This window comes from Protopterus annectens, chromosome 6.part0, assembly GCF_019279795.1.
Source record: "Protopterus annectens isolate FY-2018-M chromosome 6.part0, PAN1.0, whole genome shotgun sequence".
Lineage (NCBI taxonomy): Eukaryota > Metazoa > Chordata > Ceratodontiformes > Protopteridae > Protopterus > Protopterus annectens.
In genome coordinates, this window is record NC_056737.1 from 389522415 (window position 1) to 389548718 (window position 26304).

General features: G+C 39.9%; 1 protein-coding gene across 7 annotated transcripts in view; it reads right to left on the reverse strand.

The window, feature by feature from the left end:
• RALGAPA1 (Ral GTPase activating protein catalytic subunit alpha 1) overlaps nt 1-26304 on the reverse strand; it is a 5382632-nt gene that overhangs the window by 3201162 nt on the left and 2155166 nt on the right. For all 7 annotated transcript variants that reach the window (XM_044074134.1, XM_044074135.1, XM_044074129.1 and 4 more), the window contains exon 13: nt 2252-2400. In XM_044074134.1, the coding sequence (XP_043930069.1) occupies nt 2252-2400 (149 nt within the window). The remainder of the gene's footprint in view (nt 1-2251; nt 2401-26304) is intronic.

Genomic DNA, 26304 nt, shown 5'->3' on the forward strand with positions numbered 1-26304 from the left:
CAGCAAAAAAAGCTTCAGCAGCAGAGGAATGAAGAATCAAAGAGACTCCAGGGGTCCATTACGAAGTTTTTCTGAGAGTCATCAGAGAGGGGAGATTCAAGAAAAAGTCTGCCTTCAGGACAACACAATGGTTCTGAATTACAGCCTGCCCACTGTGAGGCCAGCATCTTTGTGATAGAAAGTGACCACTCTGTTGCAGCTGCACCACAAGCTACCTCCTGTGAACCTACCACCGTTACCATGGGCAAAAGTGTTACCAAATGCGGATTCAACTTTAGAGGTGTTGCCTGGATCACTGGAGTTTGATACAGAAGGAGCCCATACATCTGTAGTGACAGATGTGGCCTATAACTTGCAGGGAGTGTCAGGTATATCTTTGAGGATCTAGGAATTTGGCTCGACTTGATAAGGGATGAGTTTAGGGTAGCTGCCATTCAGCATGGACCTGTGCAAGTGGTGTTGCCACAGTTCCCATTCAATGAACAGAAAAGAAGACTTACGTCGGAGAGCTATTTCCATGTGCTGCATAATGGGGATGGAGCAAAACTCACTTGGTTGACATACTCAGTCCCAAAAGACACACCGCTTTGCTTTCCATGCCAACCGTTTGGACATTCTAACCATCTTCTCAGGTCAGGTGGTTACACAGAATGGAGAGAGATGTCCAAAGCTTTAGACAGCCATGACCAAGCACCAGAGCATAAAGCATGCATGCTGAAGTGGAAGGAACTGGACCAATAGAGTAAAGAGTAGGCAAACAATGGATGCTAAGAGACAAGCAGTGGTTGAAAAGGAGATAACTCACTGGTGTGGTGTGTTAGAACGCATTATAGCTATTGTTCCGTACTTGGCAGAATGGAACATGGCATTCCATGGTACGAGTGATGCCCTGTACACCTATGGCAATTTCTTAGGCTAAGTGCAACTTTTGTCAAAGTTTGACTCCGTCAATGCTGAACATTTGCATCATATTAGGAATAAAGAAGTAATCCGACCCGATAACATCCAAGGCTGCATCCTATATGAACTCAGGCATGAACTTGCACAGCACCATTAAGCACCCTATTTAATCAAAGCCTGAGCACCTGCTTTGTCCTAGCTGAGTGGAGGACAGCCACTGTCATCCCTTTACACAAAGGTGGATCGTTCACCAATCTAGGAAATTACAGGCCCAGCAGCCTAATTCTGCAAGGCCATGGAACGGATTATCATGGACCTCATTAACAGGGACATTGGCAACCTCCAAACACTCAACCCCACACAGTTTGGCTTTGTCAAGAGGAGGTCTTGTCTATTAAATTTGGTTGACTTCGAGATAGCCACCAAGCTAAATGGTGCTGGATGAGCTTGACAGGGAAGGGACTGCAACGGCAATGTGGTCACACTATATTCTCCCAAGTAGGGCCCCCAACTTGAAACTTGCTGGTGGCTCCCAAAATGCTAGCACTAACCCTGCCACTGAACACTACCAAAACCTGGGAGGAAAGGGAATGCAAAAGTCTCTCGCATACTTCCCTTGAAGTAAATCAACAGTCAAGGTAGGGGTCGGCTGCACAATGTGTGTGCATGTATGCAGAAAAGGAGCAGAAACAATAGTGTAATTATTCATCAGAACAAGGTAACAGGAGTTTTGGGTGCATGAGATTTCTACAAAAAAAAAAAAAAAAAAATACTAAGTAGGATATATAGCTAGAGATCCAGTCTTGAAAGTTTTGTATAAGGTAAGAGGATCATGCGATTAAAATAACTTTCTGTCAAAGGGCATACTGTTTTTTAAATCCTTTAAGTTCCTCTGGAAATTAAACTCAGTATTCAATGAAACAACCCACAGTTATCAAGTGAAAATACATGAAGTCCACAGGCACAAAAAAAAAAAAAAAAAGAAAATGCAGGCTTTCTAGAAGTAGATGAATATGATGTAGGAGGGTCAGGGTACTTGGCCTATTTTTCCACTCCTAACCGGTCTTGCATACAACAAAAAGAAGGCTAAACAAGCTGCAAACATTTTGCAATATCACACGAAGTTCCTCTCTTACTTTATAGGTATTCCACTTACTGAATTTGTTGTAGTACGATGGAGGAGCACCTCATGTTCTTCTGTTACAATCTGGCCTCAATTCATAATGCAAAATCCCCACTTAGGTGAATGTTTTAAAAGAATGGTGCAAACTGCATCTTCATAACACAAATGCAATTAAGGCCATACAATTTGGTATATGTTGGAACTAAACTAGAGACTAGAAAATCATACCAGGTTTTCTTGTCCATGTTAACTTGCACAACCACGTAGCGATAAATATTCAATATTCGTTTACACATATCGATATGTTCTTCTAAAAGGCTTTTGTTTTCATTAGCAGGCTCAAGAAAAAATACATTTGAAGAGTTGGTTATAAAAACCTGTTGGGAAAGAATGAATTACAGCAAAATGTAAACAAAAACTAACACAATTCAAGTTAAATCACTGTAGAATTACTTAAACAGTAAACATTGTAATTTAATACTACAAAAATATCACTATTACAGTCAGAGTAAATGTGCTTACTTGGCTGAAAGATGATTCATGATATAATAATGTACAACCACTTTATCTGCTAAAAAAACACAAAAGCAGAGAGCATACTAGTAATGCCTGATTCTGTTGTACTCCGAAAGTATGCTGTAATGCCACAAAGGTATGGCTCTCCCTGCCTTGGCAGTACACAAGAATTAAGTGTTTGCGGTGGTGCAGTGGTAGCGTTGTTGCCGCCAGCAAGAGGTTCTCCCATTTGATTCTCGGCTGGAGTGCGGGGAGTGCCTTCTGTGTGGAGTCTGCATGTCCTCCCCGCGGTTGGGTGGGCATTCGAAAGACATACGTAAATGGGCATGCCTTCGTTGAGGGGTGAACGACGAACTGGCACCTCGCTGTTAGTCAAAATCTACTGCCAATCATTAGCAGACCGGAGTTACGCTGTGGCGACCCCTAACCGGGAAAAGCTGTAAAACAACAACAATGCCAGTTCTTGTGAAAGCAGCAGGTGCAGTACCAAATTAAATTTTTTTCCAATGAAGACTTCCTGAAGAATCCATTTCCTTCACAGTTGCAAGTAGACTGCAGCAAGCAATAAAGATGCACTGCTGGGTAGCTCCTGAAGTACAAGCTGACAGACCTGAATCACCACAGTGGCAAATGTAAAACTACAGGTAAATGTAGAACTACAAAGATTTATTATTTTTACTCACTGTACTGTTAAATGGTAGAGAGATCCCCCTGAGACTCCATTTTCAATCAGAACTGGTGATCCAGGGCAACACCACAAATAAGTCAGTGATAAACAAGGATTACAGAGTGATGCAAACATACATAGTTTACAAAGGAAGGCTGTTAACATGCCAAACATAAGACAACGGTAGTACAAAGTAAAACGCATCTAAAATAGAGGGTGATTCTATGGTGCAGAGGGATAAAGCCCCTACTGTGACTCGGATGACAAGTCTCAATAGCAGCTTAAGTACTGGAGGATTTGGGCAGGTGAAGACAGGGGGAGCAATGTACAGTTCTCCCACTCTGTGGGAAGTTTATCATGATTGCTGTCCAGCTAGGCTTACTGCTCTGGTGCAAGTGGAGGCTAGCATGAGCAAGGAGCTAGAATCAAGGTGTATGAGAGTTATGGCTACCCAAGCTGGAGACAACTGGCTTTCTCGCTGTGTGCATAAACAAAACAGAAGTGCATACATAGTCCCTGGTGTGATGCAGGTGAACATGTCATCGGCAGGGGGTGTATTTAGGGCCTTCAGAAACCATCACTGCTGTATGGATGCTGGCAAGCGCATAAACAACCCTCATGACTGTCATTATGACATAACCTCTGATCAGCTCCTAATTCCATACTACAATGGGTATATATCCATAGTACAGGAAATGAATAGACAAGAGACTAACCGTGGGGTTTTAATGAATGGCAGGTCCATGGGCATAAAGATAAAGGAAGAAAATACAGAGTGACAATGTAGGAGGGAACTCAATGGTGGTTTAAAAGCTATGCACATATTTACAGTTTGCAATCACTAAATGCATGTGAAATGCTGAAATGTTAACTCAATAAAAGCTCAGGATGGAAAAAAAAGAGGTGGGTCAATTTACCTTATCTAAGTCTGCTTTATCAGCTGCCAATAAATTATCTGCAAGGCAATTGTTAAGATCTTCAAGCAGTTTTTTTTTTTCTTAAGGCAGAGAAACTTCTTTATTTACTCAAGTGAAGCTAGTTAGCCGGGGCAATTTTACATTAAAAAAAATTCAAATACTGCTAATTATCTGAGGTCTTTAAGGTTAAACACACAATACTTTCACCAAAACAATAATACGATGATGCATACATTGGTTTATTCTTAAAAGATGGACAGTACTACCTTTTATGCAGCAGTTTAAAGGTGAGACAGGAAAGATGATGAGTGGACTGGGTTGTAATTTGCAGCCAAATTGCCCTCTTTGTCTTAGTGCAGTGAAATTCATTCGTAACATATAGATTAATCATCCAGTAAAAGGCTTTTACTGTTGTTTGTACAGAGTCAGAACTTCAGGATGTGCTACTACAGAATAGTACATCTGAGTGATAAACACACACCAAATTAGTAACTGTGACTACAGGGATAGCTGCTGCAGTACCATTCAAGACACATTGGAAATGGAATTCTCCACAGATAGGCATATGCCCAACAAATCTGACTTCCAGAGCTTTTGCTATCACCAGAGAGGGCTGGTCACACTCTAAGATATCGGAAAGAAGTTGAGAAGAAAAAGGATGGCAGCTACAGCCATCTCTAGTTCTTTTTGCAAACAGAAGGGGAAGAGAGAGCTACTTCCCAACAACTGTGCCTGTTAGGGGAAAAAGAGGTGCTATGAGTAGGCATTAAGTTATCAGCTGCCCACTCAAAGAAAGATGACATGGAAAGATGAAAACAGAAACCCATAAATGTGGGACTGTCCTATACGTAAGAGGAAAAGGAAGGGAGTCTACAACAAAAATACACCCTGAATTTGACCATCTACTGTCTCTGAGTTTATCACACAGCTGCACCACATTCATCAAAAGGACCACTGCTTCAGCTTCATTCATGAAAGATGGAAGAGAACTAAAGCAGATGGAACCCAGACAAAAGGTCCAGGACAGAGAAGCAAGCAAGCCTTGTAGGACTGCAGTGGCAAATCCAGTCCTATTTTTAGAGTAAGCATCAAGTCTGCAGTGTCTTGGATAGATATCGAAGGAAGTAAAAAATGTCTGTCGAGCAAATACTCCAAGTCAATACATTTCTAAACAAAAGTGATATTGTCATTTTTCTGGCTTTTTTTGATTTCTCCAAGTCTTCTGGGTTTCTAATACCATGATGGGAATGGACCCCATTCCTAAGTTAGAGTACGATTAAAGTTTATGAAATTAGTACTATTTCACTCTTTGATGTTAGCCAAAAGTGCTCTTCGAAGTACCCGCAATGTGCCCAGCAATGACTCTTCCTGCAATTCATGTGGTGTTACAGGAATTGGTAACATATCTAAATATGATTGTAAATTCTTTTTTATAAGACCAGTTGCTCCTACTACTATTGGAACTGTCTGTATATCTATCGTCCACAAGGCTCTCGTTTCTGCCTGCAGATCAAGGTATTTTTTTTACTTTGTGTCTCTCTGTACGCAAGACACTATAGTCACTAGGTGTGGCAATTTCAATGATCAATGCTACTTTTGTCTTCTTTTCTTGGATCACTATGTCCGGTTTTCTAGCATCTATCTTTTGTACTGTTGGTATTGGGTGATCCCATGTAATGTAAACCATCATTTTCTATGATTCTCTGTGGCTCATGTTTCCAATGTTTTTCAGCCACTTTGATACCATAATGTTTGCACAATTTCCAGTGTAACAATCTCGCCACATTATTATGCCTTTCAGTATACAGTCCCTCTGCCATTAGAGCATCACAACCAGCAATAAGGTGTGTAACTGTTTCCAACTCTGTTCCACAAAACCTACATATGTCTTTCTCCCACATGTTCAATGGACTTAGTAAACCAGCGTGTACGCAGCCCACTATCTTGGGCTGCCAATATTAACCCTTCATTTCTTGACGTAAATTCACCCCTCCTTAACCATTCCTGTGTTCGTTCTTGCTCAACATAAGGCTCTTCCAGAAGTTTTTTATACTTGCAACTATATTTATGTTTTTTCCACATTTCTTGCCCTCTCATCTGATCCTTCACCTTATATAATTTCTTTTCTTTTTTAGCACATTCAGTTGCTGCCTGGTTTTTATCCACTTCTGGTTTGATTTCGATTCCTGCTTGACGTCTATATGCTTCTGCTAAATTAAGCAGAGATGTCATCTTAGATTTATTCTCCTCATGTTTCAAAACTTTCACCACATTTGGATCTTGTGAGGTCAATAGATATGTGTGGAGTCCCACGATTGCAGATCTATACATGTAATCAATTTCAAGGAGGCTCATCCCTCCTTCAGAATGGGGGATATATAATCTTGGTATACACTGATTTTTATAAATCATTTGGTGAGCATGAAGCATCCTTCTTGTTTTGATATCCAATCTATCCAACACTTTTTGGGGCCAGTCAATCACTCCAAAGCTATAAGTTAGGACAGGAAGAGCAAACTGATTTATAGCTTGGATCTTATTCCTAGATGTCAATGCTGTTTTCAGGATTAATTTAAGTCTTCTAAAGTATTCCTTACTAAGCCTTATTCGCATTTGTTCATGTTTTATTGCTGATCCTTCATCAATTCCCAAGTATTTATACACCCCCTCTTGCGCAAGTTCTTTTATATCACATTCTTGTCCCAAACTGATGTTTTCCTGGTGCTGCAAATTTCCTTTTTTAAAGGTTGCTTTTGCACATTTATCAAGACCAAATGACATTCCGATATCATCTGAAAAAGTTTTGACAACCTGCAGCCATGCTTTCAGTTCCTCATCTGATGAGTTATACAATTTTAAATCAACAAAGAGCAGATGAGAAGTCATTAAACTTAGTTGTTTTCCAGAAGTCAAATTGTAGCCATGGCCTAGGCTGTTAAGTAATCAGCTTAATGGGTTAATGGCAAGGCAGAATAACAAGGGTGACAGAGTCACCCTGGAATATCCCCCTTTGAATTTTTATCCCTGGGATAATAATCTGTCCTTTATCATGGCTTAATTGCAAAGTGGTCTGCCACTGTTTCATGGTTACTGTAATGTAATCAATCAGTGTAGGGTGTATCTTATACATTTTTAAGCACTCTTTTATCCATGAATGTGGGATACTATCAAATGCTTTTTTGCAGTCAATACATGCCATACTTAGGTTCTTCCCCTTCTTACAATTCTCCACTATAGCTTTGTTTAACAACAAATGGTCCTTTGTTCCATATGACTTTCTTTTATTGCCCTTTTGTTCTACTGCCATAATTGAGTTTTCTCCTAAATGACTATAAACTCTGTCAGCGTCAATTCCCATGTATAGTTTTGTATGTTGTCGGAAGACAAGTTATTGGTCTATAATTTTTAGGGTAGCTTGCAGGTTTCACTCAAGTAAGAGCATTGTTTTTCCTTTTGTTAACCAGTGTGGTGTGTTCGGGGTACATATATAAATAGTTCTTACTCATAGCTAAATCATTGTTCAAAGAAGTTAATACTTAAAGCCAAAAGTTAGGTACTGCATCTGGGCCTGGGGTTTTCCAGTTAGAAGCTTTTCTCAACTTTATTTCAATCTCTCTAGTTGTCATTTCAACCCATTTCATATCCTGTACCTTTAAACTTCTTATTCTCTCTTTTACTTCTTCTATCCATTTAGCATCTCATAGGTTCATAGGTTCATACTAGGCTATCTGCCCTAGGGCATTTATAAGCCTAGCCAGAGTGTGTTTGGCTTTCGCCACCCATTTTAAATTAATTTTGCTATGCCCTTTTTCGAGGTTAGTACACTGTGCCTCTGTCTAACAGTGACACAGAAGTGATACCCGAGGTAAACCTACGATCCTCCATCCACTCATCAAGATTCCTTTTGAAGAGGGTCAATGAGGGACTCTGCCTAACCTGGACTGGGATTTTATTCCAGAGTGAAGGGAGCCTCTGGGTTATGAATCTGTCCCTCCAGCATGTCCTATTAATTTCAGTGCTGAGGTTCAAGTCTCTCGAGCGCGTAGCTCGATGGGATTTGGATTTTCTGAGGTGCAGCATTGTCCATTAATTCCGGGTTGGACATGGCTTTATACATCAGGCACAGATCGCCTCTGAGCAGGCGGTATGCCACTGAGTAGAGCTGGAGTTTCTTTAACCGGGCAGCATATGGCATCTGTTTGAGCCCTTTGATCCTCTTGGTGAGGTACTTTTGGGGTCTTTCCAGTTGCTGCAGGTGTCTGGTAAGGTACATCCCAAAAGGGAAATTGTACTCAATTATGGGCCTGATGAGGGATGAGTAAAGAGGCACGATGACCTCCCCTGATCTAGATGTGAATCCCTTCATGATTAGGTGGGCTATATAAAATGTTTTTCTAACCACTTTGGCCACGTGGTTGTCAAATGAGAGATTGCCATCAACTTGGGTCCCCAGGTCCCTAATTACTTCTTCCGTACTTAATGGATTACCACTTATGTGGTAATTTGTTTTTGCCAAAGGGAATGACTATACACTTTTTGGCATTTAGCTTGAGGCCATGGCTCTGGCACCAGTTGTCTGATTCTATGAGGCCCTTTTGGAGGATGCTTGTGTCGGCTGGAGAGTCGATTATGGCGCCCAGTTTGCAGTCATCTGCGAATTTGGTCAGCCACAGTCCTTCTGTGTTGGCCTGTACCTCTGAAAAATATATACCGAACAAGAGAGGTCCCAGGACCGAGCCTTGTGGGACGCCACTTGTAACTGGTTTGGAGTATGACATGGCTCCAGCAATTCTAACCATGTGGGTTCTGTCCTTCAGCCAGTTTGCAACCCATCTAGTGACATAGGGGTTTATATTTAAGCTGGTGAGCTTACTTATAATGCCCGAGTGGGGTATTGTATCGAAGGCTTTTGCGAGGTCCAGGTAGGCTGTGTGGACCACCTTCCCCTCGTCAATGGCCTTGGTGACGGTTTCAAAGAAATCGGCCAGATTTAAGAGGCAGGATCTGCCCTTAACAAAGCCGAACTGGGTAGGACCAGTGTCTGTAGGTCCCCAATATCTTTATTTATAAGGTCCATGATGATCCTTTCCATAGCTTTGCAGACCAAGCTAGTCAGGCTTATGGGGCGATAGTTTCCAGGATCCGTTGAAGCACCACCTTTGTGGAGAGGGACCACCGTTGCTGTACGCCACTCTTTGGGTACATATCCTGTAGTAAGGCTGAGATTGAACAGTAGTTTTATGTTTGGGTTTAGCTCTTCTTGGAGTTCATGTAGGACGCAGCCCGGGACACCGTCTGGTCCCATTGATGCTGTGTTTTTTGCTTTGGAGAGGGCGGCTCTTACCTGAACATCTGAGATGTCGGGGGCAGCACTCTGCTGGGATAGATATTTGCCCTTTTCGTGGTGGTGGTGGTGGTGGGGGGGGGAGTTTGCGCTGAACCTGTCAGCTAGGATGTTGGCAATGTCTGTGGGTTCGGTGTATTTTTTGTCATTTTGGACTAATTCTGAGCATATCTGGGAATTCCTACCCAGGTTCCTAACATAACTAAAGAAAGCCTTGTGATTATCCTTAGTGTCCTGTGCAATTATTCTCTCGAAGCTGGCCTTAGATGATTTTATGAGTGCCCGTAGTTTTTTGCTAATACTGATCAGAGATGCCTTCCCTTTTTGGGATTTTGCTCTATCATGTAGTAGCTTCCTCCTTCTATTGTATAGTTTGTTTATGGCTGGGGTCCACCAGACAGGACGTCTGCCTTTGGAGGGTTGGGTCTTGGTTTTATTTGGGATTGCATGATCCATGCATTTCTGAAGGTGTTCATAGAATGCGTTTATAAAGGATTCTGCGGTCTGGGCCGTATTTTCCACAGGCCCAGGGGCTTTGAAGGATTCCACCTCGGTTTTGAGGAGTGCGAAATTTGCTTTAGAGAAGTTTATCACTGAGGTTTTCTGGGCAGGGGGTGGGGTCGGGATGTGAATATCCAGTGAGATTAGTTTATGGTCTGATCTTTCCAGTGAGGGATACACTTCTGGTCTGGAGCATAGAGTTCCCATGTTGGTGATGATCAGGTCCACTATGTTTTCCCCTCTTGTGGGAGTGGTAACAAGTTGTTCCATAGCATTTGAGTTTATAAATTCTAGGAACCTTTGGGCTAGGGTGTTGGAGCTAGAGTAATGCTCCCAGTCTATCTTTAGGTAGTTAAAGTCACCCAATATAATGGTGTTTGGAGAGACCTTCATATTTTCCAGTGTTCTCAGGAAGGCCGAGTGGAGTTCCTGGGTTTGGGAGGGTGGTCTGTAGCAGGCTATAAACTGGAAGGCAGTTTTACCCACTGTTAGTTGCACATGGATAGTCTCTGATGCTTCGTGCTGTGCCACCAACCTGGAGGTGTGGGTATCTTTGACGAATATTGATACTCCCCCTCCTTTTGTGGTTTGGTCCAAGTTTTGGGGCCGAAAAGCATGGTATGAGGTATAACCTGGTAGTGCTGGGGTGCTCTCGGGAGCCTTGAACCAGGTTTCTGTTACTGCACAGATATCGATGTTCTCCATGCTAAGGAGAGTTTCGAGTGCATGCATCTTGAGGTTTAGACTTCTGGCATTGAGTAGCACTACTCTTAGTTTCTTATCCCTTGTGATACCTATGGAGGTGGGTTTGTCTTTTGAGCCTTGCCTAAAAAAGGCACTATGCGGGTAGCAAGAGCCTTTGCCAATATCCGAAAGCCCAGGGGTGATAGCCGCAAGCCGTCCCTAGCGAAGCATCATGGCTTGTCGAGCATGTCATCCCAGGCTGACAGGCATTGGATCCCCTTTGAATGACACCAATACTTAAGCCAATTGTTGAAACTGATCATCTTGTCTTCATATTGTGGCATCATTCTTGGTAAGGTTAAGATGCTACTCAAGGTCAGGGTCATACCAGCCTGGGCTACATGCTCAGAGAGCTCATCTATGTCTCTTTTCATGTAGTCCAGGGAGGTACGTCTCAGGTCATTCACACCAGCATGGACAATGACTGAGTCATATTTGTACTTGCCTTGGAGTGACCTGAGTGCTTGTGTTATGTGGCGGATCCTAGCGCCCGACAGGCAGCTCACCGTTGACCTTCTCCTTGTTCAGCCTGGTGAGCGGGACGTCAGTGTGCCTGACGATAGAGTCACCTATTACAAGTGTATGAGGTGTATTGTTTAGCCTTAAGGGCTGTGACTGTTCGGCACACTGGCTTTGTGAGCTATGTGTTGCACGTGTTTTGTTTTGGGGTAGCGGTTGCTTGGGTGTCTGCTTTGGAGGTCTCTGCTGCTTAGGCAGATTTTTATTTAGAGCCTCAGAGTATGTTTTTGTGTGTTTATGTGTTTGGTTTGCTGTCGTGGTAGGTCTATGTGAGACTGGAATTGTAGTGAGTGTGGTTTCCTTTTCCTCCTGACTAGTTATGCCAGTACTGAGTTGAGAGAGCTTAGCCTCCAGTTTGGCTATATGGTTGCATCTGTCACATGTGTTGGAATTAGTTGGGAGGAGGAGAGGGTTGTCTGTGTACATGAGGCAGTTGTAACATTGCCTCAAGATTCCCAGATTCACCAGCTGGACCGGAGAGGAGATTGACAACTGACCTTTGGACATGCTAGAATAGTATTGGGAATTCCTTTACAATTGAAAAAAAAGGGCCAATGGGGAACAAGGTACTCAAGGGAAGTTTGTGAGGGTGTAGTGTTTTTAATTTTTTAGTGCTGACTTATATAATTGCTTTAGTGAGCAAGTGCCAGGTAACTTAAATGCAATGTGCTACAGGTAACTTAAATGCAAAAACGACAAACAGTAACTTTCATTCAAATGAAACAAGGAAATAAGTACAGTAAGCAATGCAGATATCACTAGGGATCCACAGAAGCGCTGAAAAGCCGCGTTTTAGGTGCAATTAGCATTTCAGGGAAATAAGCATACAAACAAAGCTAGATTCAGCAGGCTTGGAACTAGTCTATGCTACAGCAAACAAGGTGTACCAATTTCAGTAAGAAGCAGTTCAAATATGCAGGCACTATAAGCCTTTAACCAGAAATTCCCAGCTCAGAAGGGCAGAGTCCAGCCTCTCCTCCCACAAGAGTGCAGACCACGAACCCTCTTAACGTAAAATAACTGGCCTGAAGCCCAAGTGCTTAAACCAGATTTAATATACTTTTAGAATAACAGACACTGAGCCCTCAATCAGCAGTTCCCAACTTAGAAGGATGTAAGCTACCTGTCCTGCCACCACAGTGCAGGCCACAAACCTTCCTAATGTAAAACAACTGGTCTGAAGCCCAAGTGCTTAATTCAAAAGACTTAGAATGATAGCTACACTTTAATCAAGTTACTACCAAGTAGTAATAAATACAATTGAATACTTTAAAGAATGCTTGGATTAGTGCTCAAGTTATACAAAGAAAGCTAGATACAGCAGGCCTGGATCTAGTCTATGCTACAGCAAACAAGGTGTACCAATTTCAGTAAGAAGTAGTTCAAATATGCAGGCACTATAAGCCTTTAACCAGAAATTCCCAGCTCAGAAGGGCAGATTCCAGCCTCTCCTCCCACAAGAGTGCAGACCACGAACCCTCTTAATATAAAATAACTGGCCTGAAGCCCAAGTGCTTAAACCAGAATTAATACACTTTTAGAATAACAGACACTAAGCCCTCAATCAGCAGTTCCCAACTTAGAAGGATGTAAGCTACCTGTCCTGGCACTACAGTGCAGACCACAAACCTTCTTAATGTAAAACAACTGGTCTGAAGCCCAAGTGCTTAAACTAAAAGGCTTAGAATGAGTTACACCAAGCAGTAATAAATACAGCTGAGTACTTTTAAGATGATTTAAAAGCAAAATAAAGTAGGAAGAAACACAAATACAGTAAAAGCAGATCACATTTTTTTTTTTTGAGTGAGCAAATGAGATGGGCCCAGGAGGAGTATCAGAGTGCAAATTTACAAGAGGGGCGGGCAGTTTCAAAGCCACCAAGATTAACACCAAGACAAAAACAGGGAGGGTGGGGACCTACTGAAAAAACAGTCACAAATTCCAGCTAGATATTGCTCAATGCAACACAAACAAATTACTTTAAATCGTGTATTATTTAATAAAAGTGCAGATAAAAATCTACTTAACTCCACTCATGCATTCAGTTGACTGCATGCAGGTCTCAGTTGGCCAAAGCTCACAGTTTAAACAGAAAACAATTCACTGTACCACTTGTATAAGACAGAAACCTAATAACGATGAGGTAAACTACCCCCACTTATCACTGGCTATGCAGGTTTTTTAACAAGCCTTAACTGAAAATACCACTTGTATAAGACCTACTGAAAAAACAGTCACAACTTCCAGCTAGATATTGCTCAATGCAACACAAACAAATTACTTTAAATAGTGTATTATTTGATAAAAGTGCGGATAAAAATCTACGTAACTCCACTCATGCGTTCAGTTGATTGCATGCAGGTCTCAGTTGGCCAAAGCTCACAGTTTAAACAGAAAACAATTCACTGCACCACTTGTATAAGACAGAAACCGAACAATAATGAGGTAAACTACCCCCACTTATCACTGGCTATGCAGGTTTTTTAACAAGCCTTAACTGAAAATACCACTTGTATAAGACCTACTGAAAAAACAGTCACAACTTCCAGCTAGATATTGCTCAATGCAACACAAACAAATTACTTTAAATCGTGTATTATTTGATAAAAGTGCAGATAAAAATCTACTTAACTCCACTCATGCGTTCAGTTGATTGCATGCAGGTCTCAGTTGGCCAAAGCTCACAGTTTAAACGGAAAACAATTCACTGTACCAGTTGTAGAAGACAGAAACCGAATAACAATGAGGTAAACTACCCCCACTTATCACTGGCTATGCAGGTTTGTTCCACAGGATCTTCATAGATACTTATCCAAAATGTATCTACTTCCTCTTTTTTGGACAGTCTAGCTATTCCTTTTACCTTATTTCCCAGTTCACTACAAAACTTTTTTGGGTCATCAATAATTTGTTTATTTTGTGTTTCTCCCTTATATTTATCTTCGTATCTTTTAAGTCTTTCCGCCTGTTTTGTAATTTTTAGTTTATCTCCAATAGTGCATAACAGATCCTGGTCTGTTCAAATACCACGCATTGCTTTTATCATATCTATCTTTCTTAATATTTTCATTGATCTGTTCCCTCTTCTATAATCTTCTAACAATTATACTTCTTGTCTTAGCTGCTTTATAGTTTTCTCTATTCGATATTTCCATGATGGTATTCGCTGTTGCCCCCTCTTTTCCCTCGCTACCATATGTTCCTGTGATAGAACTTTATCAGTTATTAATTTAGCAGCACAGTAATATATTCCGTTTACTTCTGTTATATCGCTTGGGTCTCTATGGACAGTGGTAATTATTGTGTTCATTTGTTTTATCAAGCTTCTGACTTTTGGGGTTTTATTAATCTTCTGCAGTCTATTTCTCTCATTGATCTTGATATATCTATCTTTGTCTATTTAATCAAGCAACTCTTCTCTTAACTCCTTTTCTTCCATACTGAGGGTATATCCCTTGTTTTCCATTTCCTGTGGGCATTCTATAGAAAGTTCTATAGCATCTTCCTGTGGCACATTCGCTTCAATTTCAAACTGTGTCTTCTGTTGTTCTGTCATATGGGAACTCACTGGCCTATCACTCCTCAACATTGATTGCATCAGAGTTTCCAAAGTTTCCTGTTTCTTTCCTTGCTGTCTAGCTTCAAATGAATGCTTATACTGGTTTCTTGTGGAAGGCTCCAAAATATCTTGATATGGCACCTGACCAGTTACTTCCTGTTTCACTAGTTTCCCCTTAATTTGTATATCCATTGCTCTATCCTGTTGTGGTGTTTTCTGCATATGATTTTCTACACTGAATCCTTCTTTTTGCAGCTGTTCCATTACTTCAGTTTCTATTTCTTTGACTTCTCCATTACTCATCTCTTTTTCTACTTTTCCTCTTAGTCTTCTTATTTTTTGTATTGTAAAGTTTTCCATATCCAGATTCCTTTGCCTATATTTTTCTTCAAATATCTTTGGTGCTGCTCTTTTTGTATTAATTAATTTTGCTTTCTCCTTTGCATAAATATTACACCATATTAATTCTCTTTTCCTTTCCCCTGTCCATATTTCTTCTTCACGTCTCCTGGTCTTCTTGCTTTTCCTTATTCTGGAGACATACTCCAGCATACTGTGATGCAGTCTGTCTTAGACCTTCTACATTAAATCCTTCACTTTGCAGGCACTCCATAACTTCCGCTTCTATTTCTTTAACCTTTACTTTACTAATCGTCTTTTCTGCATTATGTTTTTGTGTTATTAATTTTTTATTGTGAAATTTTCCATATCCGGATGCCTTTGCCTGTATTTCTCTTCAAATACTTTTGAGACTGCCTTCTCTATATTAGTTAACTTAGCTTTCTCCTTTGCATAAATATTGCACCATATCAAATCTCTCTTTTTTTCCCCATGTCCAGCTCTCTTTTTTAGCTTTTGCAAATATCGCTAAGTTTTGTTGTTTATATTTTTCCACTTCCTCAAAGGCTTCTTTTTCCAAATAGATCAAAGTTTCTTGATCTATATACTGTTTTTCAAAAATCTGTTGTATTAATGAACGCAAATTTTTATCTGAAGCTTCTGACAGTTTTTCCTGCAAAAGTATTTTTCTTTCCTCTAATTTCTCTCTTAATCGTTTTGTATATCTTGTATCCGGAAATTCTGGGCTTCTTGCATAACAACAACAATACAAAATTTCTTTCTTATCCTCAATAGTCCACTGTATCATCTTTATGGCTCTTTTTGGCCAATCAATTTTTGTCCTTTTTGTGGACTGCTGCTTCCTTCTACAACAGGGGGGGGGGGCATCCTCCTCCTGAGCCTGGCCTGGCCCCATTGTAGGAATATTTCCGCATTTTGAGGAATCTACACTGTCATTTTTTCCAATTCTGGCACCAGTGTGCCTACCAGGATTGGGCACTTTTTTATCCTAGGTCTTGTGCCCCCAGTTATCTTTTTTCATTTTTGATTTACGCTACATAAATACAGTCTATGTATCAGTATCGCCTTGGTGAGATTTTGTGAAAAACAGGGTCCACCTTGCGAAGGTACTCACCAAGACATGAGGATGAATTTAATTTCAGCACTACTACGCTCCTTTGCTTGCTGACTTTTCATCTCTCCATCAGAACCCCTCTGGTAGTGTGAACCCCCCATGACTTTGCAAAGTCATTCTATAATAAACGCAAAAGAAGAGAATGCAGTTAACCAGTAAATTGTCGTTTTGACACCAGTACACCTAGTTTTCCTTGGCCTGAAGAGGCAAAGAGGTGAACTGATTTCCTCAAGTCCCTAATTCAGGTCAGGTATTTATTTACCTATTTGATATTTCTTGACCAGGTAAGTGGGTTGATCTGACCATTTTCAGGTACAACATGGGCTCAGAAAGTGTGACAAGATTAAATCTGCACACACTATAAAACTGTTGAGTGTGTAAACAATAACGTAGATTCATACAAAACATACTGTGTTAATAGTATAGAATACATTCATATGGCAAAAGCAGTTTTTAAACAAAGCATGAGACATTTGAGCACAGGGTAGTTTCAGACAAGATGAGAAACTTTATACATGATAAAGGAAACAAAGTACATTCAGATGAGACAGGTAATTTTATGTACAAATCATGTTTTGCAGGGCCTAATGTTTGATATCGACTGTTTGTGTTTGGATTGCTACTAAACTGGTACTAAATTTATAAGTTCATATGTAAGTACTAAGCTTGCTGCCCTAGTGAGCCATTTTATGCCTAGCAAACTTCCCTTTCTATGCTTGAATTAACCTATCCCATTGGGTTAGAGATTGGCCTTATTCATCCCATGGTTGATAATTATATACTACCCCGAATAAGAATAACTCGGATTACACCATTGATAATTTGAGGGACCCATGCATAGGATAAAGCACTTAGGAGATGAACAGCATTACCCTATGTGACTAAAGCAACTACATGTGGATTCTTCATGTAGATTGCAGAGTAATGCCGTTCTAAGTTATTCAGTGTCTCTACTTTCAGCTGGCAATTTTCCATGTCTGCTACAGAATGCTTTGTCTCCTACTGTACTTCTGAAATAAGGGCAGGTTAGAGTCATACTGCTTTCTCGGCTTCCCCTTAAAGGGTAGGAGTCCTCTTACAATGGCAGCATTCCTATTAACAGTGAACAGTATCCTAGCTTATTGATTTTAAATAAAAACAAGGCTCTTTCAGTTACAAGAAATTATTTTTGTTATTTTAAAACAGTGTTGTGTGCGCAATTCAGCATGGAGGGCAACACTAGTGATTTTGTTTTTGACTACCAGCATTCTTTGTGTGCGTTATATGACTAGTGTAGGGTGATTATAGGTAGACAGTATTCTATTCTTTGAAGAACAACATTCTTAGCTATAGCTTTTGTTGTATACCACTTTTCCATTCTCATTCCACAGTCTTTTCTACCCTTTTCCAATTGATAATGAAAGTTATCGTGCATTTTATATGTTCTAATTATCCCTTTTTTTTTAACCACAGCTTCTGCTGTACACTCAAATAAAAACTCAACTAGAGGTGGTATTTCATTTAACTCTCTCTCCTATCCTTTTCTCCTTTCCCTATACTCTATCATTAATCCCTTGTACGGAACACAGTCTCCAACCCACGGTCCATACTTCTGCTAGGCCTCATCCCATTGTAGATTTTCCCATCCAAATGATCTGTTCCAGATATTTTGGTTGCTTTGCTAATTTCTTCCAGTAAATTACAGTCCCCCCCTTTTGCTATTTTCTACACTTACACATGCAGATATACCTACTGATAAAATCTTTTATTGTTCCCACACTGGTTTAGTTCTTAGAATACTACATTTATAAAGCATCAGAAAAGTATTATGGCTGGTTGTTACCTTTCTTAAGGACTTCCCATTCAAAATTCTAGTCTATCTGTAGAACTATCCCACCTGTTTCTTCACCATCAACCCTTTCCACTTTAAGATACAACTTTTGGTTTGAGTTGTGTGTATGATCCTTAACTCCACAGCTTGAAAGTAACCTTCAAATTATGCAACCCTAAACCACCTTGCTCTATGGGGAGAATCAGCTTATCCCACTCAACTCTTTCCCTCCTAAAACAAATTACTTCAGCTCTTTATTATCATACACATCTCCTTATCTGGTTGATAAAAATACATATGCCTAAATAAGACTAAGGGGACCAAAACTTTTTCACCAATGTTATTTAACTATTCACATCCATAGTCAGTTGGCTTTAACATCTATATTATCTTTTGTTTAGTCTCTTCCCACGTATCCTTAACTGCCATAACACAATCCTCTTTAACCCACAAACCTAAACACTTCATCTTATAATGTCTCCATATGTACAAGTACTGCTAAATCAATTCATGTGTGGGTATACTGTTTACCGATATAGCCTTTATCTTTATTTTATATCCTGAACAAATCTGAAACTGCCTCACAGTGTTCACCAACACTGAAATATCCTTTTTCTTGGATTTATCATGTACAAAATATCACCTACGAATAAAGCTAACTTCTCCCGAGTACCATACCAGTTACATCTTTGAATTTGTGAATCCCTTATTTCCTTTGACAATGGTTTTAAATACAAAGCAAACAGTGGGGAAGGACATCCCCACCTAGTTCCTCTATTCAAACACAGCTTGTCAGAGAGGAGCCCTCTCACCATTGCCCTACTCACAAAATTCCATCAGACTCTACTGAATGCTTTCTCTGCATCAGGACCCACCACTGCAGAAGCGTTTTCATACACGCTGCTTACCTCTGAATCAAGGTTCTATTAAAGTTGCCAAATGTTTGCTTTCCCTCAAATCACATTAAATCTTATCTACTGACTTTGGTAACTTGTGCCAGTCTTTAGGCTGGTACAGACAAAAACACTGCATAATTACAGTTTAAAATTTAAATGAGTTCATATGAAGCCGGATCGGAAGGGTCTTTAGTCTCTTTGGGTAATACGGACAACTACAGTTTTTTCAAGATGCTGGTATCTCCCTCGCATTAACATGTTGTTAAAAAAAACTTCAAGCTTTTTATCTCTTGCTTCCCTCATAACTTCCTAATTTCCAGAGGAATACTATTTGTTCCTGGATACTTCAGTTGATTGATTATAAATCACCTTTTTTTTATCTCATCTCTCCTATTTTAACTAGTCAAACTCATCTTCTCTAATCTTGGCATAATTATGTTTTCCACTTATATTTCAATTTTTGCTTTTTCTGTTTTTCCCACTTCTCTGTTTCATATAAGCTTTTATAACATTTCCAAAATATCTCTATTACCTCTGCAGGATCTCTGGTTATTTTGCTTATCAAAGGCTCCCTAAGTTTGGCCTACAACAACTTCTACTCTCTATCATCCAAGTCACTGTGCTAAACATTTCTGTGCTCTAGGGTTATCTAGAGTTCCTTAACATCAATCCTTCTAAACTCAAGCATTTTACCTAAACATTCCCTTAAATTTCTTTTGACACACTGCAATTATATCACCTCTTGTTCCGCAAGATTACCCCTCCTCGGCAACATTTCAGCCTTTGTAAACCCCTCTAAATAATTGCTATTACTTATTTCTCATATCTCTTGCTCCTATCTCTACCATGTTTTAAACTCCATTTTCACTATATCTCACTGCTTAGCTATCCCTTCTGAAGAAACTTTTACACTCACACAAAATTCTTTAATTACATCCAATACCTAATTTTAGAAAGTCCTCTCTTTTTAACATATATGCAGGAAAGTGCTAGTGTCTCAGTTTTACATCATTACGTTGCATCTTTATCTCAGTTTCTATTGGTGCATGATCTGATGACATTACTGGATGGGTCTCAAAGCTTTGAATTACCTATACATGCTTTTGTGAAATATAATTTTAGCCCAATCTAGCCCAGTTATTGTACACTGGTGAATGATACTGATGAAATATTAATAAATGCAAGCAAAATCCTCCTCCCCTGTCAATAGTACCTTACTACCACATACCTGACATTATTGCCCACCCCCTCACTACTGGAGCCTCTCTAATAATAAGTATAATTATACCACTTTTCTTTTGTCCTTGATACTCTGCTCATGGCCGTCCTGAAATCTCATTTTCTTGTCAAACTTGCATGCTCATTTCAATCCAAATTTGTGATCTAGAACATTTTATTTGCACCCCACACTTCTTAAAATAATTTAATATTCTCTTATTGTCTGTACCAACAAAATAATTTACATTCCATGCCAATCACAACAATATCAACCAATCTAATAAAAAGAAATTACTTTCACATATACCTAAGAGATATTTTAAATATGTTTCCAACTTCCAGCTTAAATGCACAAACTGTTTCATAAGCTGATCTTATACATAGTCACTTTTTCTCATCTCTCTGAACCCGTGTCACATGTCCTAGACTTTTCATTTCAATAAAAAGTCAAGATACAAAAATACTAACGACATTATAACCCATAACTCCTTTTAACTTATAGCAAAACACATAAAAATATACAAGGAAGTTTATCTCTCCCATATAGAAGTAAGTGCCCAAAACTGACTGCTGCACACATAGGAAATACCTTTGCTAAAGTTAAGGCTAACCATGCAGAACAGCATGTCACACACCCTGTGTTCCAACTTGCAGACTATCTGTCCAGATCTTATTTCTATGCCCCTCCTAGATATGAAAACAACCTGCATGCTTCCAGTACACTAATTTTTAGCATTAAAAAACATACAGTGGATACTGCCAAACTAAATAGTGCATGGTTACATTTAATTACTAATGCTGCTGGACAGATTACTTGTAAACTGTTCACTTCCCCAGTTTCAAACTTCATTTATTTTCACTGAAATGATTTGCCAGTTTCAATTTAAAAGTCAATTTTATTGTTCTGTGTGTATTTTATACAGAACACACTGTTCAGACCTTTCCTTGTTAATTGCTTGAACCTGCAAACTTGGTGTCTCCCACTGAAAACATACTAAAGGAAAAAAAAAGCAATTAGTAACTTTGCAAATGCAATAATGAACCCTTGTAGGTTTACTCAACACAATGGTCAGACCTTTCATTAACTGCCTGCACCTGCTTACTTTGTCTATAGTTAAAAGTGGCTGCCTGCTGAAAAATAAATGGCTAACAACTCTGTAAACACAAGTCAATATCATTTTCAAGCTTTTCATCATTTTCTCTTGTTTTTAAGTGAATTTTTTAAATTTGTTTAAAAATCCCTTGTCCACTGCTTAAGCTAGGGGACAATAATCTAGACATCTTCCTCTAGTTTTTAATTGTACTTCTATGGTCAATATATTTTTACATGTCTCAACAGCCCATGATCACACATATTAACTTACTTAATTTCAGCCTTTGTGTTACAGTGTAAAGCCTGGATACATTACAATTAAGAAAAACATTTACTTACTTTAATTTCAAGAAGATGTAGACGTAAGGTACTTCTCAAAAGACGGAGCCTTGACTTGTGTAAAAAATGCTTTATATAAATTCCAACACACATAAAAAAGCCACAATCTGGTTACGTATATCTCTCACGAAATACACAGAACAAATCTCCAAAAATCCAGCAATACAAAACACACTTTGAAGTTCCAAAAGTTCGTAAAACAAAGGTTAAGCGCTTTCGTCAAGTGTTTGACTTCTTCAGAACTGAACTGGTTCTGAAGAAGTCGAACACTTGATGAAAGCGCTTAACCTTTGTTTTACGAACTTTTGGAACTTCAAAGTGTGTTTTATATTGCTGGATTTTTGGAGATTTGTTCTGTGTATTTTGTGAGAGATATATGTAACCAGATCGTGGCTTTTATATGTGTGTTGGAATTTATATAAAGCATTTTTTTACACAAGTCAAGGCTCCGTCTTTTGAGAAGTACCCTACGTCTATATCTTGTAGGTTTGTGCTTGTTTGGATTAATCTTACTTTAATATCACTAGTACGTACAGCAGTTACTGATAAACTCCCCAAACCTCACATTAAAAATACCTCTGAGTGCATACTATAAAGAACTGCTTTGCAGTATAACATTCAATTATCATGAAACTGTGATGAAAATATGAATAAGACCAAAAACCTTCTTTTAAATATAGAGTTATTTCTTTAGTCCCTTCAGTGTCCTAAAAATGAGTGGCAAAGTGGGGGTTCGGTTCTAGAGCCCTACCACCAGAGTTTAACACTGTAAACTTGCTGGATAAACCTTATTTCCTCCATAACCTGCTTTGAAACCAAAAACTTCTCCGGTCCTCCACAAAAAATATTCTAAACACAGCTGGATACAGCAATCTGAATCTCACTTCTACCTTTCAACAGCCTGTGACTGCAGGAAAAAACATGATTCCCTTCTACATGGTACACAAGGAATAATCACTTTCCAAAAACATTCTGGTGTCACAAAGTTGTAATACTGTTCCCTTCTACCACACACAGGCAAGAACTGGTTCTACCATATCATCATATCCTGCAACTCTCGAGCTCCTCCCTTTAACCACAATGCCTCACCAACCTAACATACCTCAGATCGAGTTTGCTGCACTAGATATAAAACTGCCACTTATTACAGAAAATACCAGAAAAATAACAGAAAAAGGAAAGCCGGAGCACAAACAAGGAACAGAGGTTCCTCAACAAATCTTAGATCACTCCAGAAGCAAAAAAAGAGGGGGCAAGTGGGCGGGGAGTTGAGGGAGATTGAAAATGGACAACACAGATGGAATATTATGATGAGTACTTTTTTTAATTAAACAAGAAACATCTTTATTAAATTATCACATGTGACAAAGGGTGATATTGCCAGTGCATCTATCTGGAATTATGTAAATAATTATGGGTCATTTGTGAATATCAACATGATCTATATAAGATGCTTGTGTTACAAATGTACTAGAACTGTATGTCACATAAGTTGGTTTGTACAGACATGTGTGCTGAACACATACTTTGTGGAGTGCTTGTGCTTAAAATGTAACCACAGCATGCCCTATTGGAAAAGAACAGAAAAGTATATGCACTACTGTAACTGTTTCAATGTATACATATTAACAGTGGAAACTGGAATACAAGAGGTTAACTTCAGTCCAGCAAAACTTCAGAAAAATAGTAAATTACTTTATGGCAGCTACAGACACGTCTGTGGTGAGAAGTTTTCTGTATTTTCTTGGAAGTGTTATTGTTTAATGACATCCAGCATTTGCCAAAGATCTGAGGAAAAGCCTTTGTCTATGTATTTTTACAGGTAGTTGCTAAATGCTACCAGCTGCCATCAATGGTTGTTTTGGGCCTGGGTCCTAGAAGTCAGATGACAAGAAATGTCATTCTGCAAGATAGCCCAGCAGTGATATTTGAAATATTAATCTGAAAACTCTCTGAGAAAGACGCAGCACTCTGTATTCTGTCTTGGACCTGGCAACAACTAAAGAAGATCCATTCACCACAAATCTGCCTTGCTCTGAAGTAAGTTAACTAGGGTATAGTATAATTCTTAGATACAGTCAGCAATATAGTGAAGCTTAGCTTGGATATTTTTATTTATTTATTTGAGACTGTCCTGCAATGTTGTTTTAACTACTTCCTGTGGTTTTGAATTCTGATTTCACTGTAAATATATACTCAGTATTTTCTTGTTCTTTTATTATTTATTATTACACATATTTAAACATTGCGGTGGTGGTGCTGCAGTAGCGTTGTCGCTTCACAGTAAGACGTTGTCCTGTTTGATTCTCAGCTAGACCGTCTTCTGTATGGAGACATGTGTGAATGGGCGTACCTTCGTTGAAGGTTGTGCATCAGGGCCGGCAACTCAGCACGTAAAAATCTACTGCCAATCATTAGCAGACCGGAGTTCCGCTGTGGCGACCTCTAACCGGGAAAAGCCGAAAGACACAACATTACACATATTTAAACCTTTCATTGTGGCTGATCTGTCTATATATGTAAGTTCTGAGAGCACCTGCATATTTATTTGGTGACACTTTGTGTGGGCCACTCCTAATAGCCTTGCTCTTGGTTAAACTACCATTTGTATTAATAACAACATTACACAGCAAGACTGGACATCCTTTGTTAAGGGCCTTAAAGTACTTGATATGGAGCTGGCTGGTGGCAGTGATAACTACCTTATAGTCTGGGCAAAAGGGGGCATAGCTAGTAAACCTGCCCCAGCCTTTCATAGGTGTGTGTGTGTGTAAATCAAACCTCAAAGAGTGCATGTGTCAGCTGCTTGGGCAGGGACACAAAGCACTGGTTGGACAGAGAGGGTGAGGAGAGGTCTTTGCTTGGCCACTCAGCTAAGATCTCAACTCTATAGCTGTGGCAGTGGGGAGTCTTATTGGGGATCTGGAGAAAGAGGGAGAAACTAGCCCCAGACTTAGTGTGGTCGCTGTGTGCTCTTAAGGGAAAATGCACTTGATGCAGAGAGCTGCACCTGGCAATACTGTGTGTGCACCTTGTCATCCTCTCAGTGTACATCCTGCACTCATGCCAGTGGTGAAGAATACGGCTCCTTGATTACCGGTCCAGTGGTTTGGGTGTCACACTTACTGGTGGGATCACCACATCACATATTGGGATTCAGTGCTGTGGATACTGAACTCCTGTAGCCTGTAAACAGTGGTCACTAAAGAAATGTTTGTACTCTCATGCACCCACACAGTGAACATTCAGAGTTTCATATCACAACAGTTCTATTTAATTTTTTTGTCAGCTTAGTCAGACAGGGAGAGCAGGCAAGGCTATCAGCACAGGAGTATGGCAAGCTGACAAGAAGCCAGTTGGCTGTGATGTGCCAAGCCAAAGGACTGGGGCATGTCAACCTGACTAAAGCAAAAATTATTACAGCCTTAGTCACAGCTGCATCACAGACCAGCAACCAGGAGGACAACCAGACTGGCCTTGGGGATATACAACTCTTAGAAAATGGGACAGTTTGTCCTTCCCTCATAGGACTTGAAAAGCCTTGGACTGGAAGCCAAATGGTTGGAACTAGAATGAGCAGCGAGGATGAGATGTCTGGAGGCCAAAGAAAATGAGAGACTGAGATATTTGGAGGCTGAAGAAAATGAGAGGTAGCGGCAACATGAAAAGGACATGCTGACTCTTCGCTAGGGTCATGGAGGTAATGGGGAACGGAATAACCGAATCCCAGAAGCAATAAAGGTCAGTAAATTTCTTCCACAATTTACAGAGGGTGATAATTTTGACAGCTTTATTCATAGGTTTGAAAGAGTATGCAAACAGTATAAATGTTGACCTAGGGCTCTGCATACGGTTTCTCACCCTCTTTACTCCATGGTAAAGCTGTAACTTCTGTTTCTAAATTGTCTGATACTGACTGCTTAAATTATGATACTGTTAAAAATTGTTTATTGCAGTGTTTCAAGTTAACACCTGAAGCCTATAAAAAAAGTTTCATGAGCACAGACGCAAGGCAGATGAAAGTGTGTGTGAATACATTGCTGAACTAAGCACTTATTTTCAAAGGTGGGTGAGTGAGTGTCAGGTCACCACTTTTGAAGGACTTTCAGACCTTTTGGTGAGGGAACAAGTTCTTAGCACTTTGCCTGAGGAAATGAGAATCTGGTTAGCAGATAGGAATGTAATACCGCAAATGAGTTGAGGAAAAAGGGACACCTACAATCTAGCAAGCAGGGCATCAATGCACAGGAATGGGATACCCAATGCTGCTCATGGGTCTAAGGGAGCCCATGGTGGGCAGCCTAATCCACCCCAACAGAGTCCATCAGTATCTGGGGAAGCCACTAGTTCAGGCACACGGCCAGGACCAAGGGGTTAAATGTTTTAAATGCAACTACTGAGGCCATGTAGCATAAAGATGTCCATGGAGGCAAGGTAGGGAACAAAAGATGGGAGAGCCAGTAAGTGGGAATGAGAATGCCAGCAGTCAGTTGTCTGGAGACAACAAAGGTATCAAACTACGACAAGGGGTTATAGTCTAACTTAGAAGATGGAAAATAGGTAACTGCTAAGACAGACAGCCTATGACCTAACCATTGTGAAGACTGCAATGGTTACAGAGGAGTACTACTTGCTTGGGCAGTCTACTCCAGTCACAGCTTTAGGAGGGACCCCATTCCAAATA